This window comes from Pelophylax lessonae (genome assembly GCF_965119305.1).
Source record: "Pelophylax lessonae genome assembly, chromosome: 8".
Lineage (NCBI taxonomy): Eukaryota > Metazoa > Chordata > Amphibia > Anura > Ranidae > Pelophylax > Pelophylax lessonae.
The window spans coordinates 9,203,571-9,218,389 of NC_138775.1; the positions used below are offsets into that span (position 1 = coordinate 9,203,571).

General features: G+C 51.1%; 1 protein-coding gene across 8 annotated transcripts in view; it reads right to left on the minus strand.

The window, feature by feature from the left end:
• The window catches only part of CACNA2D2 (calcium voltage-gated channel auxiliary subunit alpha2delta 2), a 354,828-nt gene that overhangs the window by 269,903 nt on the left and 70,106 nt on the right, over positions 1-14,819 (minus strand). For all 8 annotated transcript variants that reach the window (XR_014225571.1, XM_082265447.1, XM_082265445.1 and 5 more), the window contains exon 2: positions 8,254-8,335. Coding sequence is in view for 7 of the 8 variants with exons in the window: in XM_082265447.1 (XP_082121573.1) it covers positions 8,254-8,335 (82 nt within the window). In the remaining variant the exon portion in view is untranslated. The remainder of the gene's footprint in view (positions 1-8,253; positions 8,336-14,819) is intronic.

A 14,819-nucleotide genomic window follows, 5' to 3' on the forward strand; every position in this document is an offset into this window, starting at 1 on the left:
CCTGGCTTGTCACCGACCACTGGAAGGCGCGTCACCAGCCCATCGGAGCACGGTGCTCGCCCCCCCGGACATCCTCCTCGCAACGAGTGATTTAGTGCTAATCAAAAAGATTATAGCAAGATGCGCATCCCCCCCCCTCCCCCATCAGCCAGAAGAGTTTCCTCCGGGGTCCACAAAGTCCAATCAAGATCCGTCGCCGTCTCCGGGAACATGGCAGCCTGTCGCGGGGCGCCATTCGCCAGTGAGGCCCGCCACCAGCACTGAACGCACATTAATCACCACCCGGGGGGACAGGTCCCAGGCTGATTCATTTCTCAGCTCTTGCTCCACATAACTTATCGTGGGCACATTAGCATCTCATTTGCATGTCATTAGCGTAGGGAGCGCTGAGAGGAGCGCAGGGGGTTCGCGGAGCGCCGCGCATCCCCAAGAAGCTTCATTGGGTGAGGAAGAGGAGGCGGCAATATAAACCTATCCATTGGCTGGGAGCAAAACCTGGAGCTCAGATAGGGAACTACAAGTGAGAGCGTGCCCTGCCTGTCCCCTGAGCTGCATCGAGACCCCGAGACTTGGGACTCCCCTGCAGTGCTCCAAACTTTCTCACCTAATGATGGCTCCAACCACAGGTCTGCTCCCCGGGCAACCGCCACAGCCGGATAATCCAAAGAATTCTCTGCCAAATCAATGAACAATTATCAATTACATCAGTCTCTGTACCAGAGGAGCTTACACTCTAATGTCCCCTCCCCCAAAGTGACATCAGTCTCTGTACCAGAAGAGCTTACACTCTAATGTCCCCTCCCCCAAAGTGACATCAGTCTCTGTACCAGAGGAGCTTACACTCTAATGTCCCCCCCCCCCCCACAGGCACATCAGTCTCTGTACCAGAGGAGCTTACACTCTAACGTCCCCTCCCCCAAAGTGACATCAGTCTCTGTACCAGAGGAGCTTACACTCTAATGTCCCCTCTCCCACAGTCACATCAGTCTCTTTACCAGAGGAGCTTACACTCTAATGTCCCCTCCCCCACAGTGACATCAGTCTCGGTACCAGAGGAGCTTACACTCTAATGTCCCCTCCCCCACAGTGACATCAGTCTCGGTACCAGAGGAGCTTACACTCTAAATGTCCCCCCCACAGTCACATCAGTCTCTGTACCAGAGGAGCTTACACTCTAATGTCCCCTCCCCCACAGTCACATCAGTCTCTGTACCAGAGGAGCTTACACTCTAATGTCCCCCCACAGTCACATCAGTCTCTGTACCAGAGGAGCTTACATTCTAATGTCCCCCCACAGTCACATCAGACTCTGTACCAGAGGAGCTTACACTTTAATGTCCCCCCACAGTCACATCAGACTCTGTACCAGAGGAGCTTACACTTTAATGTCCCCCCACAGTCACATCAGACTCTGTACCAGAGGAGCTTACACTCTAATGTCCCCCCACAGTCACATCAGTCTCTGTACCAGAGGAGCTTACACTCTAATGTCCCCCCACAGTCACATCAGTCTCTGTACCAGAGGAGCTTACACTCTAATGTCCCCCACAGTCACATCAGACTCTGTACCAGAGGAGCTTACACTCTAATGTCCCCCCACAGTCACATCAGTCTCTGTACCAGAGGAGCTTACACTCTAATGTCCCCCCACAGTCACATCAGTCTCTGTACCAGAGGAGCTTACACTCTAATGTCCCCCCACAGTCACATCAGTCTCTGTACCAGAGGAGCTTACACTCTAATGTCCCCCACAGTCACATCAGTCTCTGTACCAGAGGAGCTTACACTCTAATGTCCCCCCACAGTCACATCAGTCTCTGTACCAGAGGAGCTTACACTCTAATGTCCCCTCCCCTACAGTCACATCAGCCTCTGTACCAGAGGAGCTCTGAAGGTGATACAATGTTGCAGAATGTCGCAGTATTACGCCGTGTCAATGTTGCCCTCATTAGACGGCGCCCCGCCCCCTCCGTCTTCTATAACACTCTATAGAATTCACACAGACGTCACCTCTGACCCCCCAGCTGTCTCCGCCCGTCACCCTCCGCCCCGATATACATTACCGCTGACGCAGCAAAGATTATCTATAACCCGGGGAATGCCGGGTGCCGAGGGGGGGCTTAAAGTGGACCTGTCACTGAAGTACAGATCAGTCCACCATAAAGGTGAAGGCGGAAACCCCACAGCAAGAAATATGCAAATATCGACTTTGCTCAGAGTCACAGCTCAGACACGCCCACTGTCCCATAATGCATAGCACACATCTGGCTGTTGAGACGCCACATTGAATCGTGCTATAGTGACAAACTGTGTGTCAAAGTCTGCCAGGGTGTCACCAGTACAGGAAGTGGGGGAGAATCTATCCAATGGGGTTACAGAAGCAGAAACAAAATCCTGCTCCGCCCATTTTAATATAATTGCTCAATTATTCAGTTAGAGGCGGAAGCTTCCCAAACAGGGTGACTCCCCCCCCATTGCTCCACTCAAAAGTCTCACTTCTCTCTGCTGCATTATCTCCAAATCTATTTTCACGCTACGACGCGCAACGACAGGCGTCGCGCATGCGCGCATTTTTTTTCCATACTACATGAATAGGACATCCCATTCGTTTCAAAGTAGCTCATGTACCATTTTGAATATGGAGATTTGCGCATTTTTTTAACCGCGCGTTTTGACACTTTTGGGGCACCACTTGCACTATTTTGCGTGCTTTATAATTACATGTAAAATTGCGCCAAAGTTTAAATGCAGCCTGCGACCCCATTCACAGCTGAGCATTTCAGGAATGTGCGCAAAATCACGCAAGTTGATAAAACGCACGAAAACCGCGTGCCGTGCTTGTGGCGCCATTCCTTGTTAGGCCCAATTTACACCTCGCGTCCTCTGAACGCGTCTTTACGGGATTTCTTTGTGCTTTTACACTTTGCGCTCATTCACTTGACCCGTAGGCCCTATGCGCGACAAACGCACCTATTCAGACGTAGAGCTTTGCGCATTTTTTTAACCAAGCGTTTTGACACTTTTGGGGCACCACTTGCACTATTTTGCGCGTTTTATGAATACATGTAAAATTGCACGATAGTTTAACTGCAGCCTCCGGGCCCATTCACAACTAAGCATTTCAGGAATGTGCACAAAATCACGCATTTCTTGCGCAAGTTGAAAAAGTCGAAAACCGCGTGCCGTGCTTTTGGCACCATTCCTTGTTAGGCCCAATTTACACCTCGCGTCCTCTGAACGCGTCTTTACGGGATTTCTTTGCGCTTTTTCACTTTGCGCTCATTCACTTGACCCGTAGGCCCTATGCGCGACAAACGCACCTATTCAGACGTAGAGCTTTGCGCATTTTTTTAACCGAGCGTTTTGACACTTTTGGGGCACCACTTGCACTATTTTGCGCATTTTATGAATACAAGTAAAATTGCGCCAAAGTTTAAATGCAGCCTGCGACCCCATTCACAGCTGAGCATTTCAGGAATGTGCGCAAAATCCCGCATTTCTTGCGCAAGTTGAAAAAGTCGAAAACCGTGTGCCGTGCTTGTAGCGCTATTCCTTGTTAGGCCCAATTTACACCTTGCGTCCTCTGAACGCGTCTTTATGGGATTTCTTTGCCCTTTTTCACTTTGCGCTCATTCACTTGACCCGTAGGCGCTATGCACAACAAAACGCACCTATTCAACGCTGAGGTTTGCGCATTTTTTTCACCGCGCGTTTTGCCACATGCAAAAAATGCGCATCTGCTGGCTGCATTTTGGGTGCCATTAGGAATTCTAGGCGTCCCGGGAATGACACCCAAAAGGCGGCAAGGAGACGCCCCAAATGCGCTTTTCTGACCAATGCATCAAAATGTGCGACATTCTTATTGGGGGGATCCAAAGCAGATTGGGGGCCAGCGTGACGCGATGAAGGGGCCCGGACCCCTCATTTGTTGGGGTGTCATGGTCTTCATGGTCTTCACGATTTAAAAAAAAAAAAAAGGGATGGTCGGTTGCGTTTCGCGATTGCGGCAGTTTGTCGCTCCGTACGCCGAGGGACTGCGGCACGTGGCGGGAGGAATAATATTTGGCGGATCGTGCGGCGATCGGAGGCAGCAGATCTCATCATCGCCCGCAACGACGTCCCTAATGAAGATAATAAACAATGTATAGATGGCGGTGTGACAGTCTCCGGAGAGGCCACTGCGGGCGCGCGGCTCATCCATTATTCATGAGAGGCGGCCTCATTATGCAAATTCTTTAAAAGACACAACATATGTTTCTGGTAGCGGTGCGGGGGAGGGGAGCCGGGGGGGCTCTCGGGTCATATAGAGCACGTGGAACTGCGGCTGTCTGCCAGGAGGGACCGGGGGGAATAAAACCGGGATTGGACGGGATTACGGGGGGAAAGGGAATGGAGGATTGATTTCCGACTTTCCCCACTTTAGTTAGAAAGGAGTCTCACTCCTCTTGCAGGGTTCTTTTCAGAGAAAATAATGGCATGCTCTGGGCCCCTTTACAATGTCACCTCACCATACGGAAATTACTGCATGACATCTCACCATTGTGGGAGGGGCAGAGACACAAACTACTGAAGGAAATTTCCCCATTGTGGGAGGGGCAGAGACACAAACTACTGCATGAAATTTCCCCATTGTGGGAGGGGCAGAGACACAAACTACTGCAGGAAATCTCCCCATTGTGGGAGGGGCAGAGACACAAACTACTGCAGGAGATCTCACCATTGTGGGAGGGGCAGAGACACAAACTACTGAAGGAAATCTCACTGTTGTGGGAGGGGCAGAGACACAAACTGAAGAAAATCTCACTGTTGTGGGAGGGGCAGAGACACAAACTACTGAAGAAAATCTCACTGTTGTGGGAGGGGCAGAGACACAAACTACTGCAGGAAATCTCACCATTGTGGGAGGGGCAGAGACACAAACTACTGCAGGAAATCTCACCATTGTGGGAGGGGCAGAGACACAAACTACTGCAGGAAATCTCACCATTGTGGGAGGGGCAGAGACACAAACTACTGCAGGAAATCTCACCATTGTGGGAGGGGCAGAGACACAAACTACTGCAGGTAATCTCACCATTGTGGGAGGGGCAGAGACACAAACTACTGCAGGAAATCTCACCATTGTGGGAGGGGCAGAGACACAAACTACTGCAGGAAATTTCCCCATTGTGGGAGGGGCAGAGACACAAACTGCTGCAGGAAATCTCATCATTGTGGGAGGGGCAGAGACACAAACTACTGTAGGAAATCTCACCATTGTGTCTCGCCATTATTGAGTCACCGATGATCCTGCAGGTGATTGAGCTGCACAGTAGATTGTCTTGTCATCGCAGTATATTATGCTATTAAAACATAATTAACTAATAAAAAAGCAGCGCATCGTTCTTCCATGGCGGCGTGCATTAAGGAGACGCCACTTTATAGAATGTATATCACTCGGATGACACATAAACATTAGTAGTCATATTGTCGCCGTCTCCCAGCTGGAGATGACAATGAAACAATCAGATTATTGGCGGCAGGAAAACGACTTGTGAAGCTGCAACATTGTTACAAGTACAGAGATCGGCTTCATACACAGAAAGAGCGAGAGAGAGCCCAGGGCCCGGACCTCGCACCCATTGCACCCCCCTGTGCCTAGAGAGCAAAACGTCATATATATATTCCATATTATCAGTCCTCATATGCGGTGGCTGCATTTGTTTTCTTTAAGTACAGAAAATACCTGTTGATCCTGCCAGAAATCCTGAAATCTCAAAAAATATTAATAGCTTTCCTAGCTGCCTTCTGTGAACAATACAACAATGGAGATGAGGGCAGGGGGAGGTGTTTGTAGTCCAAAGCAGATTAATGTGACAACGCTGCTCTACATAGATACAGCGAATGGGTGTTGTCACCCCAGAACAGGCAGGATCAGCAGCTGGAAAAAGGGGGAATGACCAGCGGAGAACGATTTAAAGCCTGACTGAAGCCGCTTTTTACCTCCTGATAGTCCTGCACCCTGCATGTTGGGATCTGGGAAAGATTCTTGGTTGAAAATTACTTTACCTTTTTCACAGGGAAAATGCTGCTTCCTGTCCTCCCCCTCCAGTGCTCTTTGCTAGCAGAGCTGAGTAACAGCCACACCCACTTATCAGCCACACCCCTTATCAAAAGTGTACTAAGAGGATGCATGATTGACCAGAGAAGGGGTGTGTCTGACAAGAGGAGGGGCCTGTTTGACCAGAGAGGGATCTGTCTGACAAGAGAGGGGGAGTGTCTGATCAGAAAGGGGAGTGTCTGATGAGAGAGGGAGGGGCATGTTTGACCAGAGATGAGAATGTCTGATCAGAGAAGGGGTGTGTTTAATCAGAGAGAGGAGTGTCTGATCAGAGAGGGGGGTGTGTCTAACCACTGGGGAGAGTGTCAGATCGGAAAGGGGCATTTCTAATTAATAGGGGGCATGTTTACCCAATAATGGGGCATATTTGACCATAGTGGGGAATGTCTGACCAGAAAAGGGGCGTGTCTGACAAGAGAGAGAAATGTCTGATCAGGGAAGGGGTGTGTCTGAGCACAGAGGGGGTGCCTGATTAGAAGGGGGCATGTCTGATTAAACAGGGGACGTTGTTTAACCAGAGCGGGGACTTTCCAATCAGAGAGGGGACTTTCCGGTCATTTGAGTGTCTGATCAGAGAGGGGAGTGTTTGATCAGAGAGGGGAGTGTCTGATCAGAGAGGGGAGTGTCTGATCAGAGAGGGGAGTGTTTGATCAGGGAGGGGGGGGGAGTGTTTGATCAGAGAGGGCAGTGTCTGATCAGAGAGGGCAGTGTCTGATCAGAGAGGGGAGTGTCTGATCAGAGAGGGCAGTGTCTGATCAGAGAGGGCAGTGTCTGATCAGAGAGAGGAGTGTCTGATCAGAGAGGGGAGTGTCTGATCAGAGAGGGGAGTGTCTGATCGGGAGGGGGGGAGTGACTGATCAGGGAGGGGGGAGTGTTTGATCAGGGAGGGGGGAGTGTTTGATCAGGGAGGGGGAGTGTCTGACCAGAGAGGGGCATGTCTGATCAGAAAGGAGAGTGTCTAATCAGAGAGGGGGCATGTCTAATTAAACAGGGGGCTTTGTTTAACTAAAGAGGGGAGTTTCCTATCAGAGAGGGGGCATGTCTGACCAATGAGGGCGGATGTCTGACCATAGTAGGGATTGTCTGATCAGAAAAGGGGTGCGTTTGACAAAAGAGGGGAGAGCATGATCAGGGAAGGGGTGTGTCTGACCAGAGAGGGGAGTGTCTGATCAAACGGTGGGCTTGTTTAACTAGAGAGGGGACTATCCGGTTAGAGAGGGGGCATGTCTGACCATCGAGGGCACGTGTTTGACCATAGAAGGAAATGTCTGATCAGAAAGGGGGCGTGTTTGACAACAAGGAGGAGTGTCTGAGCACAGAGGGGAGTGTCTGATCAGAAAGGGGCGTGTCTGAGCAGAGAGGGGGCATGGTTAGCTATAGAGAGGGCTGATTAGAGAGGGGGCATGTTTAACCAGACGGGACTGTCTGATCAGACAGGGGGTGTGTCTGATCAAACAGGGGGCGAGTTTGACTAGAAAGGGGGCGTGTCTGACGATAGTGGTAAATGTCTGATCAGAAAAGGGGCGTGTTTTGCAAGGGAGAGGAGTGCCTGATCAGAAAAGGCGGGGCATAGTTGACTGTAGAGAGGGCTTTCTGATTGGAGAGTGGATCTGTTTAACCAAAGAGGGTATTGTCTGATCAGAGAAGGAAGAGTCTGAGCCAAGAGGGGGGCGTGTCTGAGCAGAGAGGGGGGCGTGTCTGAGCAGAGAGGGGGGCGTGTCTGAGCAGAGAGGGGGGCGTGTCTGAGCAGAGAGGGGGGCGTGTCTGAGCAGAGAGGGGGCGTGTCTGAGCAGAGAGGGGGGCATGTCTGAGCAGAGAGGGGGGCATGTCTGAGCAGAGAGGGGGGCGTGTCTGAGCAGAGAGGGGGGCGTGTCTGAGCAGAGAGGGGGCATGTCTGAGAAGAGAGGGGGGCATGTCTGAGAAGAGAGGGGGGCGTGTCTGACTAGTTCTGATACTGAGTGCTGATTACGGAGTGCACTGGGTCCAACTCTGTTGCCTACTGGACAGCACAGTCACCCAACACAACTGCCCTAAGACTGACAAATTGCAGTTTGTTTCTGTGATTTCAGATGGTCTTTATGAAAATTCACCCAGTAACCCCCCCATGCCCCTGAGAAGGTCCCCCATGTCCCGAATAGGTTGTATGTACTCACCCCTTGCAGCTGTTGAGCCCCGGCGAAGTTCCGCATGACTTGATGAAACTCGCGCTCCAGCCGCGTGGCCCAGTACTGCATTCTGTAAAAGAAGACAAGACATGAGGTCAGAGAGGGGTCCTCAAACTGAAGGGGGGCAAATATCTGACATGGCGGAGAGAGGGTACAAGTGGAACTTCCCAGGTACACACAACAAGAAATGATGTCAGAGAGGGTCCTCAAACCAAAGGAGGGAAATATCGGACATAGTGGAGGGACAGTATGGGTGGGATCCCGCAGAGGCAAACAAGACATGAGGTCAGAGGAGGTCCACCAACCAAAGGGGGCAAATATCTGACTTTGTGGAGGGATGGTACATGTGGGAACTTGGCAGGGGCAAACAACAAGACACAAGGTCAGGGGAGGTCCACTAACCAAAGGGGGCAAATATCTGACATAGCGGGTGGGTAAGGGTGAGATCCCAGCAGGGGCACACAACAAGACATGAGGTCAGAGAGGGTCCTCACATTGAAGAGGGCAAATATCTCACATGGCGGAGGGATGGTACAGGTGGGATCCCGCAGGGAGACATGACAAGACATTATGTCTGAGGGGTCCTCACACCAAAGGGGGCAAATATCTGACATGGTGGGGGGATAGTACAGGTGGGATCCCACATGGGCACACGACAGGGAATGAATGATGTCTGAGGGCTCCTCACACCAAAGGGGGGCAAATATCTGACATGGTGGGGGACGGTACAGGTGGGATCCCGTAGAAGAAAACAAGACATGAGGTCAGAGGGGTCCTCAAATTAAAGGGGGCAAATATGTGACGTGATAGAGGGATGGTACAGGTAGAACTCCACAGGTGCACACAACAAGAAATTCGGTCAGAGAGGGTCCGACTCCTCACACCAAAGGGGGCAAATATCTGACATAGTGGAGGGACGGTATGGGTGGGATCCCACAGAGGCAAACAAGACATGAGGTCAGAGGAGGTCCACTAACCCAGTGGTCCTCAACTCCGGTCCTCAGGGCCCACTAACAGGCCAGATTTTAAGTATTACCTTGGGGAGATGCAGACTAGAGTACTGCAATCACTGAGCAGCAAATGATATCACCTGGGATGTATTTCAGTTATCTTGCAAACCTGGCCTGTTAGTGGGCCCTGAGGACCAGGGTTGAGGACCACTGCACTAACCGAAGGGGGTAAATATCTGACACGGGGTGAATGGCACGGATGGGATTCTGGAAGGGGCAGACAACAAGACATGATGGCAGAGAAGGTCCGCACATCAAAGGGAGCAAATATCAGACATGGCGGGGGGGAATAGTATGGGTGGGATCCCACAGGGGCACACAAGACAGCACACATAAAACCGCACACAATGGGGTGACATGATTAATGGCGAGGGTAGGCGGCCCAGCCAACACACAGAGCGGATAACACGCCAATAATGAAGTCCTATTAACGGAGGCCGCTGTAGCTTCATTAAACGCTAAGCACAGACCTGTCCCCTCCGCACCTCCTTTATCAATGTAAACGAGGACATCCAGCGAAATCAATACGCTTTTATCAAAATGGAACACCGGTGTCTGCGCCGCGGGGCAGCGTCCGTCCCGTGTCACCATCACTCAACAGGCAGACATGGCAACCATGCAGTACGATTAACCCAGAAACACCAATCACAAATCAGAGGCCGGGCGCACAGAATTAAACTGCGGTCCACTCCGCCGCAAATTCAGACTTCGCTACCGTCTCTTTAAATCTCAAAATCTAGATCCTATCAGTAGATAATCATCTGATCCTCCGAAAATATACACCCAGACTTCTGTGTGTCTGTGCCGCTTAGGATTTGAAGTGGACGCAAATTCAAGTTCTTTATTCATGCGACTTCTTGTGAAGAGGATATTTAAGAGTTCTGATTGGCTGATTGCAGGAAAATTAAAGTGGACCTGTCAGTAACTTTACCAGTCAGCATTAACAAATCCCAAACATGTCCCAATATACAGCAACAGGATAATTACTCAGAAAATCTCCAGCTTTTATCAATAAAAAGTCTTCCTTGAGCTTCAGTCAGTGACTTCGGTGACGTCACCTCAGCCTAGGCAAAGTCCCTGACTGGTGACGTCACCTCAGCCTAGGAAAAAGTCCCTGACTGGTGACGTCACCTCAGCCTAGGAAAAAGTCCCTGACTGGTGATGTCAACTCAGCCTAGGCAAAGTCCCTGACTGGTGACGTCACCTCAGCCTAGGCAAAGTCCCTGACTGGTGACGTCACCTCAGCCTAGGAAAAAGTCCCTAACTGGTGACGTCACCTCAGCCTAGGAAAAAGTCCCTGTCTGGTGATGTCAACTCAGCCTAGGCAAAGTCCCTGACTGGTGACGTCACCTCAGCCTAGGCAAAGTCCCTGACTGGTGATGTCACCTCAGCCTAGGAAAAAGTCCCTGACTGGTGATGTCAACTCAGCCTAGGCAAAGTCCCTGACTGGTGAGGTCACCTCAGCCTAGGCAAAGTCCCTGACTGGTGACGTCACCTCAGCCTAGGAAAAAGTCCCTGACTGGTGACGTCACCTCAGCCAAGGAAAAAGTCCCTGACTGGTGATGTCAACTCAGCCTAGGCAAAGTCCCTGACTGGTGACGTCACCTCAGCCTAGGCAAAGTCCCTGACTGGTGACGTCACCTCAGCCTAGGAAAAAGTCCCTGACTGGTGACGTCACCTCAGCCTAGGAAAAAGTCCCTGACTGGTGATGTCAACTCAGCTTAGGCAGAATTTGACGCCACCGTTCAGTGACTTTGCTTAGGCGGATGTGATGCCACCGTTCAGTGGCTTTACCTAGGCTGAGGCGACATCACCACTCAATGACTTTGCCTAGCCTGAGGGAACATGACCACTCAATGACTTTGCCTAGACTGAGGGGACATGAATGCTCAATGACTTTGCCTGGGCTGAGGTAACGTCACCATTCAGTGACTTTGCCTAAGCTGAAGCAACGTGACCACTCAGTGAGTTTGCCTAGGTTGAGACGACATCACAACTCAATGACTGTGCCTAGGCTGAAGCGACTCCCCCACTCAATGACTTTGCCTAGGCTGAGGTGACATCACCACACGGTAACTTTGCCTAGGCAGAGGTGACACCACCACTCACTGACTTTGCCTAGGCTGAGAGGACATCACAATTCAATGACTGTGCCTAGGCTGAAGCGACTCCAACACTCAATGACTGTGCCTAGGCTGAGGTGACACCACCACTCAATGACTGTGCCTAGGCTGAGGTGACATCACCACACGGTGACTTTGCCTAGGCTAAGGTGACACCACCACTCAATGACTTTGCCTAGGCTGAGGTGACATCACCATACAGTGACTTTGCCTAGGCTGAGGTGACACCACCACTCAATGACTTTGCCTAGATTGAGGTGACATCACCACACGGGGACTTTGCCTAGGCTAAGGTGACACCACCACTCAATGACTTTGCCTAGATGGAGGTGACATCACCACACGGTGACTTTGCCTAGGCTGAGGTGACACCACCACTCAATGACTATGCCTAAGCTAAGATGAAGCATTTCCTCAGTCTCCCCTCCCCCAGTGATCAGAAGGGTTCCATGGACAGAATAATGAGCATGCATCCTGGTGACAGGTCCACTTTAAATCCATCTTTATATTATTCGCTAGAATCACAGTAGAAATCAGGCTGAAGGTGAGAGTGCCAGCACTATATGCCAGGCAGCCTCTCTTACACCCCACACACAGGGCTGTCAACCAACATGTTTCAGGCAATGGCGGCAAAAGGGATGGAGGGGGTAAGAAAACTTGCAGGGTGTGGGAGGCTCAACAGTATAGTGATCCAAGGTGGGGGGTGGGAAGGTGACCCTACAATGGTGCCACCTTCTGGCAATGCACAGGGAGTGTGAGTCACAAGACTGGCTGAACAGAATCAACAACATTTTGGCAGGTTCTCTGATGAGGTCTCTGTGTCCTGGTGCCATTTATTAGATCTAGTCTGGAAACATGCGACCAGGATGGGTGAAGGTAGGGCGGATGGGCGCCCCTATTAACCTCAGCCCAATCAGGGCGGCGGCGGGGCAGCCCAGAAGGAGTTAACGACTGCGATGACACGGGCATCTTTTTCTACTTAGAATAATGGCTTCCTTCACAGGCCGACAGACTCCAAATTACCTGTGAAATATATTTCCCCAGGCACGCAATCGGCACTCCTATAAATTACCCGGTTTAATGGCCGATGGAATTCTCTTCCCCGCTATCGGATTCGCTAGATTTCAGACCGGGTCTCTGCGCTCCGGTGGCAGGTAGGAGCCCCCAGCGCTGCGCTCCACACCACGGCGAACCTTCTCTATAGAAAGACTTCATCGCAGAAATATTCCCGGAGGCCGGAGCCAAAACACCCGCCGGGGCCTATTCACCGGGTCACGAATCTGGCTAAGACGAGAAATTCCGACTTCCAACCCGCCCCACCCACACAGGAAAAGAATCCGGCATACGTTACTAGACACGTCAGATGGAAATGAGTCCTCCAGCACCGGTACCCAACTATGGCCTGGGGGCCGGTTGTGGCCCTTTAACACTTACTGTCCTGCCCTCGCGGACAGTGATCGGTTTAGGTGCTTCCACTAAAATGTTCATCTCTTTTATAGTATGTCTGCAGTCTCTGACCATCTCCTGTATCATGTCTGCAGTCTCTGACCATCTCCTGTACTATGTCTGCAGTCTCTGACCATCTCTTATATCATGTCTGCAGTTTCTGACCGACTCCTGTACTATGTCTGCAGTCTCTGACCATCTCCTGTACTATGTCTGCAGTCTCTGACCGTCTCCTGTATCATGTCTGCAATCTCTGGCCATCTCTTGTACCATGTCTGCAGTCTCTTACCATCTCCTGTACCATGTCTGCAGTCTCTTACCATCTCCTGTACCATGTCTGCAGTCTCTGACCATCTCCTGTACTATGTCTGCAGTCTTTGACCATCTCCTGTGCTATGTCTGCAGTCTCTGACCATCTCCTGTGCTAGGTCTGCTGTCTCTGACCATCTCCTGTGCTACATCTGCAGTCTCTGGCCATCTCCTGTACTATGTCTGCAGTCTCTGACCATCTCCTGTACCATGTCTGCAGTCTCTGGCCATCTCCTGTACCATGTCTGCAGTCTCTGACCATCTCTTGTACTATGTCTGCAGTCTCTGACCATCTCCTGTATCATGTCTGCAGTCTCTGACCATCTCCTGTATCATGTCTGCAGTCTCTGACCGTCTCCTGTAACTACGTCTGCAGTCTCTGACCGTCTCCTGTACTACGTCTGCAGTCTCTGGTCAACTCCTGTATTATGTCTGCAGTCTCTCGCACCTATGTCTGCAGAATAGCCTATTGAAACACATGACAGTGTGGATGGGGGCTACAGTCTCTGTATCCCATACTAGGGCCAATCTAGATGACAGAATGTCATTGGAGGGTGAGAGAAAACATGCAAACTCCATGCAGATAGTGTCCTGACCAGTATTTGAACTCAGTGACTTAAATTGCACATTTTACTGCCATGCAAACATGTGACCGGGCCCATGAGTGAAGACAACGGAATCCCCTTTAAAAAGTGTTCTCAAAGAGTTCTCAAACTTTCCACAAGAAGTTCGCTGATCACACGGGCTAAAAATACCAGATGTGGTTTGCGGAGGGGGGATACGGAAAGGGGAAAATATCTGACTGACTATCTAATTTTGGAGCAGCGTTGTTATCGGAACTGGACAGATAATGTCCCTGTCATTTTATATCATCAACAATTCTACCGAGAATTTAGACTTCTGCTTCCCCTACACTGGTCACCACTCAGTGACTTTGCCTAGGCTGAGATGTGGTCACCAGTCAGTGACGTTGCCTAGGCTGAGGGGAGGTCACCAGTGACGTTGCCTAGGCGGTGGGGAGGTCACCAGTGACCTTGCCTAGGCTGAGGGGAGGTCACCAGTGACGTTGCCTAGGCTGAGATGTGGCCATCAGTCAGTGATATTGCCTAGGCTGAGGGGAGGTCACCAGTGATGTTGTCTAGACTGAGGGGATGTCACCAGTGATGTTGCCTGGGCTGAGGGGATGTCACCAGTGATGTTGCCTAGAGTGAGGAGAGGTCACCAGTGACATTGTCTAGGCTGAGGGGAGGTCACCTCTCAGGGACGTTGCCTAGGCTGAGATGTGGCCATCAGTCAGTGAGATTGCCTAGTATGAGGGGAGGTCACCAGTGATGTTGCCTAGACTAAGGAGAGGCCCCCAGTAATGTTGCCTAGACTGAGGTGAGGTAACTACTCAGTGACTTGCCTAGGCTGAGATGTGGCCATCAGTCAGTCATATTGCCTAGGCTGAGGGGAGGTCACCAGTGATGTTGCATAGACTGAGGGGAGGTCACCAGTGATGTTGCATAGACTGAGGGGAGGTCACCAGTGATGTTGCCTAGGATGAGGGAAGGTCAACAGTGACGTTGCCTTGGCTGAGGGGAGGTAACCACTCAGTGACGTTACCTAGGTTGAGGGGAGGTAACCACTCAGTGACTTTGCCTAGGTTGAGGTGAGATCGCCAGTC